General features: G+C 36.1%; 1 protein-coding gene across 1 annotated transcript; it reads left to right on the top strand.

Moving 5' to 3' along the window:
- Nucleotides 1-9,421: 9,421 nt before the first annotated feature.
- LOC145679436 (uncharacterized) lies at nt 9,422-19,204 on the top strand. The gene is made up of 4 exons (XM_081750018.1): nt 9,422-9,709; nt 13,139-13,284; nt 16,742-16,993; nt 18,794-19,204. Exons 1-4 carry the CDS (start codon nt 9,649-9,651, stop codon nt 19,202-19,204), a joined length of 870 nt encoding a protein of 289 aa, XP_081606144.1. The 5' UTR covers nt 9,422-9,648.
- The last annotated feature ends 245 nt before the right edge of the window (nt 19,205-19,449 follow it).

The raw sequence follows: 19,449 nt of genomic DNA on the forward strand, positions 1-19,449 counted from the left end.
TGAAGATAAGAAAAGAAACCTGTGTTAACAGCAAATATACAGCAAACAAAATAGTCTTTACGCGACGATGGATGGTCTCAGTGGTGCTTTAAAAAATTTGTAAGTAATGATTTTTATTCTTTTTCACTCGTCTTCACCGCCGACAGCAATCTGAGCACTTTACACTGCCATGCTAATAGCGCTTGCATGTTCCCTATCACCCACCATATAGCAATATTACAATGGGTGCCGCCATGCCTTCTGATCCTCTGGTTCCTTTCATTTATTTATTTCTTCAAGCTGACTCCCCTCTTTATTATTCCAATTAATGCAGTTTAAAGAAAACAACGTTGACAGCTATTTTCATTACTGAAGATCGAGATGCTAAAGTAGCTGAAGATTTTAATACAAGTATCCAAGGTCACGCAGCGAAGTTCGTCTCCTCTTCCTTTTTAAAAGAATTCGATTAGTAGTTTCGAAGAAAAAAAAGAAACATCAACAATGTGAAATATGCTTCTGAAAGACAGAAATTGACACAGACTGAACAAGACTTCTGGAGAAACAACATTCGTAATTTCTATAGATTCAATTGGAATTTCCCTCCAAGCCTGCAATGCAAAGATTCCAATCGGAAATTAGCTCACAGAGACATGCTGACAAAGAAAATGTCCAGGCACTGATTTTTAATTTATCTCTTTTGAACTGTGAAGTTCCAAGGTCTAATTTCACATTTGAAGTGAATGCAGAAAGCCACCCAGATTTATCTGCATCCATAAAAGAAGAAATCAGAAAGATTATCAAATTACTCAAAAACAATAAATCACCAGGTGAGGAGCCGAACTGTGAAGGTAAAGAGATGACAAGACAATTAAGAAGTTAAGAGACATCATCCACGGCATTTCCGAAACCAAGAACCTCTGAGTGGCTGCCATCTGCCCTGATCTACCCTCTCCATAAGAAAGGCGACAAAACGAATGTTAATAACTAACGAGGTATTTCCCTCCTCCCAGTAACTTACATGTTATCAGAAAAGCTCTTCAGATCATGACAACTAGATCCGGAGTTAAGAGAGTATCAAAATGATCAAGGAAAGGACGTTCTGTACAGAGCAGAATATAAATCTGAAGTCTGCCATACCTATCTGAAGCTCAGAACAAAGAATTCATGGCGATCTTCACCGATTTCAAAATGACCCACGGCTGAACTGATAAAAACTGCCTTGTTCAAACATTGAAGGAATTTGGCTTAAGCGATCATCCATCAGACATTGACCAACACCGGGAGATTTTAGATGCTTTCGGATACAGAACCAGAATTAGGCAAGGAGATGGAATCTCGCCTCTTCTCTTTAACCGGACTCGTAAGAGTTATGTGTGAGTTGTGCAGAGAAATGAGTCATAAAGAAATGAGAATGGATTCACACTAGGCTACAAGAATATGAATTTCTCAATTGACTGTCTACATTTGTAGATACCCTCACAATTTTCTCGGATTCCTTGGCTACGGCTACAAAATAAATCAACCAGATTTAGGCAAACGCGCAGTAGGCAGGCATACAAATCTCCTTTGAGAAAACGGAGTTCATTAGAACATCACAATGGCACTAAGAGAGCTAGGAATGAATCTGGATAAACTCAGACGGACAAGAAAATTTACGTACCTTGATAAACGGACAGAATCTAATGTATCTGAAAAACGAACCTTTGCGTCACTCATGAATAACATCGAACTGACTTACCATCTGATTAAATATGTCTATAACAAAAAGTTCGTATTCCTGAACGCCAAGCTGAGACTCTACCGCAGTAATCAAGTCAGAAGTTCTGTTTGCAGCGTAATGCCTTACAATTAACAAGAAAGGGTACGGTCGAGAAACTAGAGGCTAAAAAAAGAGAGATTTTCAGAAAAATCTTTGGACCGTCAACGTCAACGGTGAATTTACAACACGGCACAACAAGTGCTCATATTTACATGTGCAAAAGATAATTGATGTGGCATCAAAATTAAGATTGTTTTCAACGGACACAATCTCGAATGAGTCCAACAAGGCTGAACAATCGAATCTTCTCTTTCGTCAAAAATTTTTGTTAGCAGATCCAAGCTTTGGAGAGGATTCCATCCCATCTTGCCTAATCCCATCTCGCCTAACGATTTATCAGCCGCTGATATCTCCAAGATAAGAATGCCCGCCATTTTAGGCAAGATGGGAGTTCCCATCTTGCCTACTCCCATCTTGCCTAAGATGTAAGAAGGGAATTTCTGCACTAAAGAAGGAATTTCTGTAGAGGGAATTTCTCCATTAAAGAAGGAATCATTTTAACCAGATGTTTCAATCAATATTCGCCGTTCGAATATGTCTGCAGTACAGATAAATGGAACAACTATTACATTTTCTGAAACCATCACAAATCTCGGGATAACAATTGATCCATATTTTGAGTGGAAACCTCGTTCAACGTTGTGCGTAAGAAAGCGTTCTGGTCTTTTCATTCACTCACCAGACTAAAGAAAATTCTAACCATTGACACAAAATCACTCCTTGTAAAATCTCTAATATTTCCTCACCTCGAATATTATGATGTAGCTCTATCAGACTTAAATGAAGAACTGTTTATAACGTATCCAATACGCCTGTATACGGTTTGCTTATAATCTTAAACGATCAAACAGCTGGGACTAATGAAACTTTCCGATAGACGTTATCTGCATCGACTCACACTTCTCTAAGATTTTGCGCTTTTAACAACCCTCTTACTTATTTCAACGATTGCAACCATTAAATGCTCATCACGATCACGATAAAGATCAGGTGTAAATAAACTCTTTTCACTTCTCCCACACTCCTCTAAATATTACTAGAAATCATTCTTTGCATCCACTGTTCGTGCATGGAATGATCTTCCACCCAACATACGACAATCTGTCAATCAATCTATTCAAGAAGTCGGTTGAGCAGACCATCCATGGGTCTCTCTAGGCCAGAGTTTATCAACCTAGGGATTGCAAGAAGCTTTCATGGAGGTCGCGAAGATAATTGGAGAAATAAATATAATTAGAATCTAATACAGAAAAGTATTTTTAAATATTATTTTGAATTTTGTTCTGATAGGCATATTTTTTTATACATACTGTTAAGAACAACAAAAAATGGTGTCTTCCCACTTGAGTACATTCCCATTTTCGTACATGTCAAAATCCTTCCCAGTTACGTACAAGTGCCAGATGCAATGAAATGTCATGATTTAAAAGCGAGATAAGAATTCCCATTTCCATACAGGTTCAATAGCTGGTACTATTTCTGTGAATTTTTGTTTGTTTTTGAGCAGAGCTTGATGTGGAATCTAAAGGTTTCGTTTCGAGTAGCAGCCACAACGAATAAGAGCCCCTGAATAGTTTCATTTTGCACGCCAGCACGACCTTCTTTATTGGCAGACATTTAAGAGCTACAACAAACTTTCTTCCTAATTTTTTGTAATTCATGCAGATATTGAAAGTTCAATAGAGGAAACTAATGTGATTCAAGTGGTTTCTAGCCTTCTCCCGAACAAGGGAAAGTATATATATGAAAGGTTAAAGTCCTGAATTGGAATCCTGAAGTTGTAATGGTAGACTTCAAGGAAGCAGTAATAAATTCTTTTAGCACAATTTTCCCTTCAGCTTCCATAAGTGGGTGAAATTTTCACTTTAACCAGAGTCTTTGGTTTAAGATACAGGATTTGTTCTTGGTTACAGACTACAAAAACAATGACTTCAGGTTCGAATGTTTGCCTCATTAGCTTTTCTTCCGTTAGAAATGGTCGACAGTGGTTGACTATCTATTCAAGAAGACATCCTCTAAGCTTGAGCAGTTCTATGGTTATTTCATTGACCAGTGGCTAGAAAATTCTACAGTCCTAATTAGCATGTGGTACTGTCATAAAAAAACGCCATAGAACAAATAATCCCGCAGAGGATTGGGATAATAGATTAAATACTCTGCTAAATAAGCAAAATCCTCATGTCATCGAATTTGTCCGTTTTCTCAAGTTAGAAGCCAGGAGAAGTGACCATGCTTAAACGACGTAAAGTATCTCAGCTTGCAAGGTAAAAAAAAAGGATATATGCAGCTTGAAAAAAAAGGGGGGGTTTGGGTAGTTTCGATGCTTCAAAAGATGTTAGATGATATTTGGTTGCACTTTCATATATTCATAAGTTGTCATAAACTGTAAATCGTATATCTATATATATTGATAAGCATTACTTATAGATGGTGGTAACAACGGTAAACGGCCTACTGCACATGGACCAAGATCATAGAAGATCCAGATCAGGGACGATCTGGCCAGGTCGGCATGTCGACAATCGCGGCATGCGAAATGGAACAGAAAATTTCCAGGAAACCATCCCAACACATTTTCATGTATCCAAGCCTTACAAGAAGAGCAAGCTTCGAATGAATTAGCTATAAGAATGTTGGAGCTAGGAAATACCCCTACAAAACAAAAGAAGAAGTGGAGAATAATTGATGAAAGGCTAAAAAACTTAAAACAAAGACTAGTGAGCGGAAATATTGATTTGTTCACTTACCTTAACGCAGTATCCCATAACGTTCACATAGGGTAGCTTCTCTCTTTCTCTGTGTGTATATACTATTTCATGGGGCAAATCATTGTGACATGAGCATTAATGTGCTTTCTTGTTGTATAGTGCTTATTATATATTCATATTGTAGTTAACAGATATTGCAAATATTCATTGAAACATACTGAAACTAGATTATTGATTTTCTTATATAGAAAGATTAATACATAGATTATTTCTTTTCTGAAATGTGCGTATGATTTCACAATTTCTTAGTGTTGGTGGTTAATACTAGTACAGGAATTCCCTCTTTAGAGCAGAAATTCCCTTCTTACATCTTAGGCAAGATGGGAGTAGGCAAGATGGGAACTCTCATCTCGCCTAGAATGGCGGAGATTCTTATCTTGGAGATATCAGCGGCTGATAAATCGTTAGGCGAGATGGGATTAGGCAAGATGGGAGGACACGAGGGGACCATTACTACAATAAAATACTTCCACTTATATTTTTAGAAAAGAAAACAGAACTAGATTGTCTTTATAGGAGAAAGAGAACAGATGAAGTGTAAAATAAAATATTCATGTTACGTCAATCATTTCCCTATTCAACAAGTATAGTTTCATTAAGAAAGTGTACAAATCTTTAGGAAGTTTTATGGGGTGGTCTGGACCCGGTGGACTCCTGTATGTGCGCCCCTGTATAGGTGCAACCATTTTAAAATATGTACATGTGTATAAGATGAGCAAAGTTACCTTTTGTTCATTATATGTGCTGAAAACTGAATGATGTCGTTCCAAATTTTTGTTACTGTTGTATTCATGCATTGAAATCCACGGGGAAAATGATAAAAGTACAACGGTGAGCAAATGAATGTACGCACATCGAAAACTGCTGGTTTCAGTCTAATATTCGTTGATATATTATTCCACATGAAATTATGTGTTGTTCATGATATCGTTTGCTGTTCTCTGCCAAACCCTGAGGCAAAATCGGGTTACGAAAGGAGCAAATTACTCATAAATGAACCACTCCAGAGGCAAGTGTTCAGTCTTTTTAAAATTGTGTGTTTTGAACGTAATTTTCATAAAGTAGTTAGGATTTGGGAGTCGTACTTGTTCACCTTGTTCGGTTGATATTTTAAGAAACTGACCAGAAACTTTATGATCCATAACTCGTTAACCAAAGCCTGAAAACCATAAAATTTGAGAAACTTATGTGTAAGCTTATGCGCACAACAAAGTCTACCATAATGCAAAGTTTGACCCAGATCACATAAGTTTGATTGAACTTGTGCGACATATATGCAGTGTCCTTGAATTTTCAAGGAAAAGCAATGAAGGACGAAAATGATAGGCTTAAATACAGATGTTTTAGAAAAATATAAGTTCTTGTGTGTACAGTTCTGTATGATAAAATAGCCACTACTTACTATTTTGAAGACCATATTCTCGCATCAACACAAGAAATATCCCAATTAGCTGATCAAGAATCTCGTTTGTTCAATTTAATTCTTTTCGTGGATAAGAATATAGGGCTTTTCAAAGAAAGTTGGGTGATCAGGTTAAATAATAATAATAATAATAATAATAATAATAATAATAATAATAATAATAATAATAATAATAAGACTGCACTTTTCTGTATCGCACCTTTTATGACTGTCTGTACCGTAGTTAAACCTATCTCTTGAGGTACATCTTATTAATTTTCGGAGGTTTAGCACGGAGAGCATGAGGTTCAAGTAGTTGTTCATTGTTAAACTTTAACAAGCGTGAATACACTGAGTATTTGTTCATATGTGAGAATCAAATGTATAAATGCACTGTATACATATGAGACAGTGCGGTGAGATATTTATATTGTACCAGTTAGTCTTTTTAGCAGGATTATACTTTGCTTGGTTGATTATTCAAGATACGTTTTTCATGTCAGATGTGATGTACCCAGCACAAATTGTACCAAGGTAATGTTGCTGATTTATTTAAACATATCATAATTCCTTCAAAATAAAGATTAAATAAACTGTGGTAAAGACAATGAAGAGAGGATCACGGTAAACGCTTATATTTGCATGTATGGAATATGGGACATGGATGGCCATATTTAAAGTCGCCGTTACCCATGTAGATATAAACAGATTGACTTTTTGTGAACGAACTCGGCGGAGATAACTCTAACTATATATTGTAAAAAAGAAAAGAAAAAGTAAGAAAAGAAAAGATAGAATGTAAGAAAAGAAAAGAAAGAGAAAGAAGAGAAGAAAAGAAAATATGAACAAAATTCAACTAGCTTGATTCTAAAAAATACATACATTTCCATGTATAGGATATGGATTTCCTTCGTATAGCTGTGTACTGCAAAAGAAGAAAAAAGGAAATAATTTAAAGAATTCCTATCATCCAAAAGTTATCATGTGGAGTAACAGACGAACATACGTACGTTCTGGTGTACTAGCGTTACCCTAATAAAGAGAGATTGAAATGAGTTTTACTTCTACATCTCTGTGGAAGAAAGAGAAACTATTATCGTTTGATAGTAAAGTACAAACGAAGATATTGCTGTTTTGCACCCTGGGTTTACGTCGATTCAATCTCATTATCCTCCTAGAGGGGTCGCGCTCACTAATATCAACAAGGCTCAAATCACACTTGATTGAGTTTGGGCTTGCTAAACTCAATGAATGATCTCGCATTCTTAAACTTCATTGAGTTCGCTCTCACTATGGACTCGGGGATCTTTAATGAGGATCATAATGGGACGTGCTCAGAGCCTTACTGTTGTTCGTGCTCGCTCAAACTCGGGTTAATAACTAGAGATAGGAGAGACCCCTTAGCAAGAAAGCTCGCCCCGTGAGCGATGCATCAACCTATATCTAAGTGTACCTCCTACATGCAGGTAGAACACTAAAGGAGCGCAGTGCAGTAGAACACTGCGAGGAGGTAAAGGAGCACGTCGCAGTTTTTATACTAAGTCTTCTTCACCTCACCATTGGCTCGGACAGTAGTGGTAAAATCCTGGGAAACACATGAGTCCAGGAAAACTCCCTTTATCGGTCATGCATATACTGAGGTAAAATCCATGTAAAAACATCTTTATTGCCCGTGTTGATTTCCTAACTTACAAGTTGAGTGTGAGTAGTTTGGTGGACAGGTCCAGTTAGTGAGAGTTTTGTTATTATTATTTTTTTTAATGCTAATCGGCCGTCTTCTTCATCCTGGGATTGCGTCAGTCTGAAATGAGACTAAGATACATATTATTGTGGAGTTTATTAGTATACAATGCTACTCGTCAAGTATTGGTTTGATTTTAGAATCCAATTTTGACTTGTTTATTTTGTTAATGTGAATAACAACTTGAATAATGTAAGTCAATTTTCGTTCTGCCTAACAGGCCCTGTCTTATCTTTATTAATTTACATGTTTAGTCTAATTTTAGTTAATTGTTCACTCGAGTTTTGGTTTGATATCGACTCGTGCCCACTGCGGTTCGTGCTCATTTATTAAGCTCGAGGCAGATTGAGCCTCAGATCCGGGCTCACGAATTTCGGCATCTCTTAACGATTTTATATATGTGTTAGTAACGACCAGGAGGTCAATTAATGATTTTACTACATGCTAGAGTAGAAGTATACGAGTAATCTGAAAAAGAAACGAGCGGATAATATCCGGTAATCGTAGCAATCAGCCGTGAAAAGCACATAAAGGAATGGCGATTCGATAAGACAGATCTTACTTTAGATCAATAAAAGAACGTGAAATAAATAGATCGATAGTTTATCTCTTGTTGCTTTGTGTCTATACCTGATTCCACGTGCGTCTATCTACATAAGAAAATGAGAGTAACATTAAAGTATGAACTGAACTACTCTTTTGAAATATATATATTTGCTACAATTCGTATTTAGAAAAAAGCTCATGCGAGAAATGTTAAAGAGAAAATAAGGAACGTTGTTTAAATTAATAAAATTAACACAGCTAGTACGACAAGAAGAAAACTTGTATTATGACTCCATCCCTTCCCATTATAACTAACAACAAATTAAAGTACAAAACAAGCAACGAATTTTTTTTTCAGTTCCTTATCTGTGGTATGTTTTATTTAATGACTTTTTCATTTCATTTGCCTTCTTGTTTGCTAGTTTAGGTAGTAAGACAAAAGACAAACTTGTACTTTTGGTTGAGCATTGTAATAAAATTTTGGGCCTCGTGCTCAACCGATGCCAAGCAGTTTTGAATATAAGATGGAGTGAGGGCTCACTATCATTGAGATCGGATAACACAAGAAGCGAGGAGGTTCAAGCTATATATACTTCTGAGCTCAGTCATACTCTATACGTATGTTCACAAAATGAAGTATGTCAAGAAGGACAGCAATGGAAGTAAAAAGTAAAAGTTTTGTTGCATTGTTTTCATACGGAAAGCACATATAGTTACACTATACTTTTGCTCCTCTAGACTCTATCAGATATTAACTTTAATCACAGCACAGAAGAAATGTCTGCCACACGCTCTTGTCGCCAGGTGAGGCTTTAGGTCAAGCGAAGTGGTATTAATTATGGATACATATACACATTTCATTGATTAATGACAGTAGGAAATTACTTTTACAGTGTTCGTTGAAATTATTTTTTAAATAATTATCTACCATTAATATAAATAGTGGAAAATATATTGACTCTTTATTGTATCCTTTAGCGCTTATATACACTGAGAGAAAAATTGCTGAATTTTAGTCTAGAATATCTGGATTGACGAATTTTAGAAGGATTCTGTATCACACAAATGATTTTCTGCACCTAGGTACGTATTGGTTTGTTGCTTAGCCACGACCAATCTGTACGGCCGCCAATAAACGTAAATCATGTACGTTCCCCGTCCGGACGTGCAGGATACAGAAAGTAATGTGTGTACACAAGAACAAGAGTCTAGTTTTGTCAAGACATTTCACAGTCACAGGCATGTCCCATAATGCTCCAGATTTTCCTTCTACAGGAAAAATGCAAATGGCGGACGTGTATCAAACAGTTTTCGTCTCGTTAATTTTACCTTGAGTAATTTTATAAAAGAAGATTGAACACTGGCAAAATTAGTAACATTGTGAAAGTTAAATATGGCTGTTGACGAAATTCTACGTAAGTGGAACTTCGATCACCTTATTCCCATATTTGCAGGTATGTTTTATCTACATCAGCTTTATTGTTTTCGCTTGGTACTGTACAAACGTACGTTTTTTAATAAAGAATACTGACTAAAAGATACCAATGAGTACAAATAGCCTATACTATTACAGTCAATGTAGCATGTGACATTCAGTGTAAAACAGTTTTCACTTTTAGCGCACCACTCGATATTATTGTTGAAAAAGTAAAATCGTTCCGCTAATTTCCTTATTGTCCCCTAGAACATCAGCGGCGGGCGACATGAAAATTTGTCACTTACCATATAAAATTTAAGAAGGCCACCAGAAGTAATTATTGAAAAATTACATTTCTTTTATGATTTGCGTATAAATACGGCTTCCGAATGTATGGCATAAACACTATATTGCAAAAAAGTCGACCTTTGTTTCGCGATAGGAAGCCAGATTTTTCACCTACCTTTTTGCGATGTTCTCACATTTGGTCATTTTATGATTCGATACGTTAAATTAGGTTAGGGTTAGGTTACCAATATTTAATTCACACAGTATTGCCGGACGAGCGTCAGCGAGTGGAGATGGGTTAGAACCCCGCAGGGTACGTTTTTTCTATCTTTGTTACTAATAGTTTACTTTCTTTGCAATATGTTTAGTACAAGGGGTCCAGAAGCACGTAAAAAGCACAAAATTTACAGGAGAAATGAATGATGCAAGTACTTAGACGTAACGGAATGTAACCAAATCTAACCTAAAGTAACCTAAACTAACCTAATATTAGTAGCAATAAGCGAAATTCTATCATTTTTTGGAAAATTATGCTGGACCCATACACTATTATAACATAAACTAACCTAACAAACTAATCGAACCTTACGTAGACTAACCTAACCTACCCTATTCTAACCTAATGTGAACAGAAATTACCAAAATTATAACATTTTTTTAGAGGAAAGAGCTGGACCCCTTCTGCTAAACATAGGCCCTTTCTTTTTCCACATAAGTTACTTCTACTTATCTTTACAGTACTGCCATCAGAAAATTGTGTAGGATATATTCTTGAGTAACTGAACATCGAAACAGCAATATCAACTAACGTGTCCTGCAAATCATCCTGTTTTTATCTAATTTCCCCCCTCCCCCTCCTAATTTCTGGCAACGTGTTACCAAAAACGCAAACCAACCTGTACTAGGTGGCCACTAGAAAGTACTAATGCAATCTAACCGATTAGGACAGGGAAAAGCTGGTGGACATGGGCGGGTGTGTATCCGAAGGGAGCAGGCGCGACAGCGATGGTAGGTATACGCATAAGCAAATGTAGTAAAAATTAAAAAGTTGAGTTTTGGCAATGGTATGAGTTTCAGTAGCACTTGTCATGGGTTCATGTTAGTAACGTTCCACTTATTAACATAAAATACAGTTCTGTACATTGTGCAGAAACAAACCGCAGGTTGAAAATAGCATTTAATAGGGTCATCTTTCATACACACTCACTTATTTTATCCGCCGTAAAGCACTTGTAATGATTTTACACTGGTAACCCTAGACATGTTAACCTATAATTCAGCTGTATTGCTGTGTATTTAATTCTGTCGTCTGCAGAAATTTGTTTCTTATAAATATGTACTTTTATACAAAGTATTCCATTTTACCTATAAATCTTCGAAAATATGCTACGCTAACACTACGCCAGCAACATTACTTGTATTCATGAAACAGTATCAATTGTATTTATAAAACAGACAAAAAAGGTCTGCACAACAGAGTGCGATATCTTGAGGGAATGGGTGAATAAAGTGAAATAGTGTCAGAAGTTCGCCAAATATGTACAGTAATTCGGCAGAGGTCTAGAACACTGACCCCGCTCTCCACTGAGTTATAATAAATATAGAAAACAATGTGCCCTGTTGGGCTACTACCTCGCTATCACTCGCTTGGCAATACTGTGTGAATTGGGTATTGAGCTTTGGTACAGAAAGGAACCGACCTGACTACTAACCTATATGGGGGGAGGGGGCAGCGTTCTAGAACCTACAGGAATTCGTGGAGCTCCTTTTTACTAAGCAGTTAGTGTACGCACCTTTGGAGCTAAAGGCCTTGGATTCGATTCCCGCTGGGAGCTCATGTGGTTCGGATACCACGTTAATAAGTAGGTCCACGTCTCATATAGCCTCGCTGCTTAACAGGACATTAAACTTAAAATCAACTCAACTCAGGTAATTCGCATATAATAAAAATGGGCAAAATTTAACTTTGGGTCGCTAAGTAACTTGAACCGATTGTTGGAAGTAGAAAGCTAGAGCCCTGTGGCTCAGATGCAAACGGGATAGTGGATCAGAAGCTGTAGATTCTATTCTTCATCATCCCACTGTTGCATAAGAATGCTAAGACCAAACAAAATTATTTCTTTCCATATGTCTTCCAAGTAAATAAAGTAATTTAGGTTAATGTGGAGTTCTGTCTCGACCTCGATAACTGACCACAACTCAGTACCACTTGAGGTCGAGGTTAAACTAGCTCTTTTTCCGCACATTCGATGACTTTCATTTCAAAAGTATGCAGGCGCTGGCGGTTATCTACTCTTAACTGTAGCTATGTAAACCAGATAACCTTTAAGACGTTTACGATTTTTACCTCATATTACAAATGTAAAGTAGGTTTAATTTCGTGGGAACAATCAGCTACAAAATCAATCTGAATATTTGACTATTTATACTAAATTGAAAATATCAAAATCTCATATATTAATTTCCATAACTCACGGTCCCATGTTCAGAGGCGCTGCATCATTTGGTTTAGATCAAGCCTGAGGAATGCTGAATGGGCAGACTATAAATAATTCGTGTTCTACTGGTAAGTCATTTGTGGAACTGGTAGGTTTATACGACCTCGAATTTGACCGAGCTGCGGTCACTTCTGTAGGTCGAGACCGAGCTCAATTGAATCAGCACCCTCAAATTATCTTTATTCATTAAGAAAAAAATAGAGGTTACGGTTACTCCGCTTTAAACTAACGAAAAAAAAAGCCGGTTGAAAAAGGCAACCCTGGCTGTAGACACATGCCTCATATCACCAGGCTGCTATAAGAGGTAGTAATCTGCAGTCGATTTAATATTAAGATTCCCTTATCCACTATTCAGTGAACTAGGAGTTATACTCAGTTGCAGTGGTGGCTCATGAGGGAAGTCGGTATCGGTGAGGATTATCATTTCTTCTCTATAATCTTAAAGGAAAATATTACATTATGTACTAATTCTTAAAGTTAGTAACCTCCCTTTGTGGACCGGAAGTAGTTAGAATTTCGTAAACTTACAGGAGAATTTGAAGCAGTAGGTTAGTTTGTAAGCTGAAGATCTTGAATTGCATCGAGTGTCCGGTATCATATTTTTTAGTCTGTTCATATCACATTACTGCAATATATATGAAGAACGAATATTCATTTCATATTTGCATGCTCTTTTATAGAAAATGATGTCGATGTGGAAGCATTAAAAGTGCTAACAGATTCTGATCTTCAACAATTAATTCCAAAAGTTGGATTAAGAGCGATATTCAGAGCAAAATGGAACGAGTGGTTGTCTTCTATGAATGACGAGGTACCTTCCAGTATTGTAAGATTTATTTTATTATGATGTGTATTGTTATTACGTCTTTGTTGGTCGTTTATTGTTACAAATCATTTGGTTTAGTATTTTCTGGAAATTAAAATTATTTTTTGAATTGCAACATCTCCTTGATTGCACGGCTTCTGACTTATCTAAAAGAGTCAGGGAATCCAGCGTATGAATATATGCATTTTCCACGTATAATGTCTTAAACTTACGAGGAAGGAATTTTGGAAATTCGACAGCGAAGGAGTTGAAATACAGGTAACAATCATTTTAATATGAGGGCGGCGGTGGCTCAGTGATAGTTAGTTTACCTTTATTTCGTGGCGTCCCTGGTTCGATCCCAGCTGCCGTGAAGTGAGTTTTGTGGTGGACAAACACTGCGTGCGTGGGTTTTCTCGAGCTTTTTCCAATTCCTCCCACTTTCTTGTTCCACCATTTATTTCATTTCTCATCACCACGGTCTCCCTTAACTTTGGTGCATAAACATGGAACGTTAAACTACGCACTTCATTTCAGTAATTTTATTGTTATCTATGTCACCGATTCCCGTGAGAATAAGACTTAAAATTTTGTTTTTAGACTTCTCTTTTAAAATAATTTGACCTGTGTTTTAGGTTTTTTGAGTTTTTATTTAGATATGGGAACAAAAGAGGAGAGGAGATATCAATTATGAAAATAGGATACTCTATCTCAGGTTTATTTAAGTGACATGGAATTTTCCATTTAGACTTTATATATAAAAATAAGTTGGCACTGTTTCTTCGTTTTAGTATTAGGAATTATATTTCTGGGCTTTCGGCATCTACGGCCATTTAGCTCGTCACGTATAAGGAATGATATCCCTTGGCGAGCACACTATCCGGGGAAAGGGAAGGAAGAAAAGATTGGGGAAGCAAGGACCTGTATGGTAGGTACTATCCCGGCATTTGCCTGGTAAGAGTGAGGAAAACTCCATTCAGGATGGTTGGCCTGAAAAAGCCTTTTACACTTTTTCGACTTAGTGGCCTCACCGGGAATCGTACCCGCGACCGTTCACACTAAAGGCGAGAGCGTTTGCGACTACGCCACACGGGGCCACTGTTGCTTTATTGTGTCATGTTTCAATTACAAGCAGAAACGAGACAGGCATGGGGATTTCAATTATTATAATAAGGTGTTCTATCTCGGGATCCCTTAAAGAGAGACATAAGATTTAGTAGGTAGAATTTACGTAAATTAATTAAACTTTTAATGTTTTTTTTTTTATTTCACCGTAAACAACGATTTTGTCCATTGGCCACTCAGTCCAAAAGTACTTTTCGTGCAACTACAATTTCTCCAACGTATATTTTCTTCAAAGATATTTTTAGCATTTGTATGTCGTGATTGTTGTTGTGGAAATTACAATGTGTTTAGTAATTTGTTACTATGTTTGAAACACCATACATAAGCAGATCATATAATCGACAAAGAAAATACTGAGGTATTGGGGAAAGATGTACAAATGCTATGCACAAAAAAATAAAATAAAAACAAAGAAGAAGAAACACGTCTACTTAAAATTATGCTGATTAAAGCACGAATATGTATAAAAATTGACAGTACGTTTCAGTGACCTTCTCATCTTCATCATTTTTATAAAGCACAGAATTGTATATGTGATTATTCATTTCACTACAGAAGTAAATTAATTTAGAACTCCCTTGAATCACTGCTATAAAAATTGTTTAACAAAAACCACTCCTTCTTCCTGAGTTTTTTTTTTTTTCAGAACACAAACGACTTATCTTCGTGTTAATAAATAATGATGTTCGGTGATTATTCAAGAAACTTTTAAATTATTTCTACAGTGGAAGCAAGTGATCAGATATACAGTTCTACAAGGAACGTAATTAAGAAAGAAGAAAAAAGTGAAGAAGGTGACAAAAGGTCCTTGAAACGTAGTGCTAATTATCCAACATTTGGGTGCTTTAATCAGTATAATTTAAAAGTATGTATTAATATTCACCTTATTACATCATGAAGTAACAAGGGGGCTCAGTGGTAGAGCGTTCACCTCCGGTGCTTGGGGTCTCTGTTTCGATCCCAGCTCGCGCCTTGTATACTTTGTGGTGGACAAACACCGCGCTCGTGGATTTTCTCAGGGTTCTCCCGTTGCCTCCCACTTTCTTTATTCCACCATTTCATTCATTTCTCATCATCACTGTCTCCTTTAGCCTAACCGGCATAAGAGTGGGACGTAAAACTTAAAAAGTTTTCATTTCGTGAAGTAACAAGAAACACACTTGTAAAGTTGTCTTCTCAGCGACATATTGATTTTTTTATTTCCCCTTGAAACGTATGCAAAGATTCGCTAGGCATTCTCGTGTCCTTAGTTTTATTAAACACATTAGAAGGATGCTACGCAGATATTTTTTTAAAAATAAATTCCTGAAGAAAATTAAGTTGTAGACTTATTTTCTTATTCCAAATGACGATTCAATTTGTTCAAAGAAGTTAATGAGCGTTTCACTATCAATATTTAATAAGCGGGGGAGATACAGTGAATAAACCTACATTCATTAAGAAGAACATGAAGGCATAATACCCTCTTCCTGAATTTGTATTTAAACAATTTATTCAAGTAGTATTGTCGATTTTAACATCCAGTATTGTCTTGATTTCCTACTGTACTTGTGCTGGGTAGTGTAGTAACTATCTTGGACCATTATTTCCGATTTACAACTCCACTGTACATTCCACAACAATAATTAGAAAATACAAATACTGAAAATCTCTTCGGAGGACTTTTAATTTGAATACAATTTACATTGGGCATCTTGTTAGCCTAAATGAGAAAATTACTAATAAAAGTAAAAATAAGGTTGAATTTAATGAAATTAAAAACTGAGAGAGAAAAACAACGAAGAAACAGCAAGCAAAACTCGTATCTTGTATACATTACTTCATTAACCCCTTACCGCATGCCGTGCCATATATGGCATATACCCTTTTTTCACTAGATTTTCTGTGATTTATCAAAGGCATCAAATGACTGTTTTGTTTGCTGCGTGAGATATTGACGTGTATGAAGAAGAGATTTTGGTGTCATCTGGCCTGTTCTTTGTGAGTTGTAAGTGTATCATATATGGCACTTACTTATTTCTCTTCGGAATTAAGTGCAAAATCTCAAATTCAAGTTTTAATTCATTTTTCAAGTTCCCATATGAGGATTTCCAATACTGATTATTTTTTTTTTCGCTAAAAGAAAAAAAATCATGCAGAAACGGGTTAAAGAACACGATTTTTGCAAACCCTTTATACTTATGAATTCGACTTACATATCTATGAAGCACAATGATAAAATGATAAGCAAAAGAAATATGTATTTCTTATCAGGTGATTATTTGAAATTAAGAAACATTGCCTCAGTGCTGTAATTTTCTCAAGTCAGTCTGTAGTTTCCTCTTTGATTAATCTTTTATTATTTCTTTTCAAGAAGTCTTCATATATTTTCGAGAGCAATAGTGATGCAGACATTGCTGAACTAATTGCGACAGCAACAGAAGAAGAAGCAACTTCACGTGAATCAATCGAAATTAGTTCACCTGAGTCAAATGAGGTGTCACTTACATATGAAACGAAAGAATCAAGAAATGGAGATGAAAAAGGATGCACTGCTTTGCTAAAAACCCATGGGCCTTTGGATTGTTGTACATCCATTAGTAACAACCTCTTCGACAAAAATTACGTAAGTTGAGCTTGAGATTATACTGAGTTCAGCACTCAAATATACAAAAATGTACGCTACGTTTCACTAGCCCTTTTTCATATTTATGCATTTTTTTATTGCGCTCTATATAGAACTACATATCTGATCAGTTTCTTCTGCTGTATAAATATTAAAAGTTCCTTGAATCATCGCTATATGGATTCTTTAACGGGAACCACTCTTTTTAAAGTCGAGATTAACCCTATATGTGCCAAGTTGGGTTTCAAAATCTCAACTGTTAAGAAAAACACATAATGATGTTTCTTTAGTATCATGTCATAACTCAGATTTTGTGTCAAAAGTAATGAAAAGTTTATTTTGTACCTCAATATTTTATTTTCCAGAAAAATAACCCACAGTTTATGCAAAAGGTTTCGTCGTAGACACAAAGTACCCTCCCTTGGTATAAACTGTCACTATACTACATGGAAAAACCAACGCAAAAACAAGATTATTTGATTCAGACTAACCAATAATGACTTTTGAAAAGTAAAATAAGACAAAATGCTTACTCTGTAGCTTGGAACAATAAAATAAATTTATATCTGTAGTACCATAACATTATAATTGTAATTCGGGAAATATTTTAATAGCATTTCCCTAATGTTGAAGTATATTGTGAGAATAGGAAATAGCAAGTGGTACACCACGTAAAGGAGTTTAGTTTTTATGGTGTGATATTTGATCAGTTAACATTGAAACCGGGAGTTGTATTGGATTTGAACCATTTCCAGTTGTAGTTGAATATTGAGGATGGAGGTAATGGCCCTTATGCAGAGTCGTTCTGACGCGTGATTACTGCCATACTAAAGAGTTCGACTAACATTTGTTTCCAGCAGTAGTCAGATCTTTAGAATGACGCTAATCATACGTCTAAACGACTCTACATAAGGTGAAATATGTTTTTGAAATGCTTGATTGATTGCAGAAACCAGTTGCTCGCTATCTATTATAGTTTTTGCTTTGTGGTGATCAATGGTAAACTGAAAATGGCTAACTTCACTTCCGGTTTGAATAGAGTGTTCTAACTTTTGTCTCTCTACCATTTTGTAAAATTTGTTCATGATCCATAAAATAGTTCAGAGATTTCTAACCCTCCCTCGTTTTACGGTGTTACGTGACACACGTAGGGTTAAGAGTAGCGTCCTCTCTAACCAAGTCAAGCAATCCTCAAACATTATAATACATTTTCATGAACATTATTTGAGAGGCTATGTGAGAATCCCGTGTTCCTACACCAAAAGCACAGATCGACAAATAGATGGATCCATTTGATGGAACGTTTCTTTTGAAAAGAGCTGATATGTTAGTAGTAGGAAGATAGTTTAATTGCATCTCGTTGAGTTTTCCTGTAAGGCAGTTCGACAATATGGAAGTTGGTTTCCAGTCGATGTACTTTGTATCCCTTACTCGGATCTTTCTCTCATATTGTGCAAATGCATTATAGCAGAACACACACACACACACACAATGTATATTATTCTTTAATAGCGGTAGGTCTAAACTTCAATAAACTATTCTTACACTAGTATTTTCTTAATTATGCTTAAAAGCTTATTTATTTAGAAAGTTGGTATGGAAATACAAATACGAAAACTGAAGGACGTGACCATTTATTTGTATTAAACATTTCGGAACCACGATTACCTTCTTCGTACATGCGTAGTGCTTCTTTTTGGAGAACAGTTGCTTCAAGTGGAATTTATATTACTTGAACTGCCGTTTTCATGCTTATTATTACTTACGTTGACATTCAGTAACTTCTTTTATTTCATATAGGTGTCAAGTATTCTTCTAGGATCAATCGATGGTAGAGGTATTCTGAAAGTAGGTGAAAAAAAGGGAGGTCTCCTTGAATTGGCTGACAGACGACTTTTAACAAGACTTATTATCTTACACATACTTACTGTTCACCCAGAGAAGAAAATTGTGAGTGCAGAGTTTGCCGAACTAGCTTCTCAGATTTCCATAATCTTTCCCAAGGAGAGCCCGTCGTTATATTTTACTCCTTCATTGCCAGCGACACAACACCAAAAAAAGAGGAATGCGAGCGGATTATTATATGAAGCCTACGTAACTCGTCGTAGAAAATTGAGAGAAACAGAAGTCAAGTGCCCAAAGAATCGTTCGAGTCCATCTTTACTTCCCTGTACATCGAGCACAGTATGCGAAAGTGACGTAGGTGAGTAATATATAGTTATTTACTCTCTTGCTTTTTATACTCTCTTTTACTTTTTAATTTTGACTTTTTTCATTGTAATGTAGATTATTCGTGTTATCAGAAACGAAATAGAATGGAAAGTAGGCTCTAGCGACAATGTTATAATTGTAAATACTAAAATTCAGTATTTATAGCAGTTCATTCCTTTTGCGAGTCATCTGTCCTTCACTTGTATCTGACAGATATGTGCAAAGGGACATGAATAGATATAGTA

The sequence above is a fragment of the Thermobia domestica genome, chromosome 2 (genome assembly GCF_964235325.1).
Source record: "Thermobia domestica chromosome 2, izTheDome1.hap1.1, whole genome shotgun sequence".
Lineage (NCBI taxonomy): Eukaryota > Metazoa > Arthropoda > Insecta > Zygentoma > Lepismatidae > Thermobia > Thermobia domestica.

Excerpts from the sequence above, each read along its gene's own strand:
- LOC145679436 (XM_081750018.1), top strand. The coding sequence starts at position 9,649 with ATGGCTGTTGACGAAATTCTACGTAAGTGGAACTTCGATCACCTTATT. Across the intron at positions 9,710-13,138 it reads CCTTATTCCCATATTTGCAG|AAAATGATGTCGATGTGGAA; the intron begins GTATGTTTTATC and ends GCTCTTTTATAG. Across the intron at positions 16,994-18,793 it reads ACCTCTTCGACAAAAATTAC|GTGTCAAGTATTCTTCTAGG; the intron begins GTAAGTTGAGCT and ends TATTTCATATAG.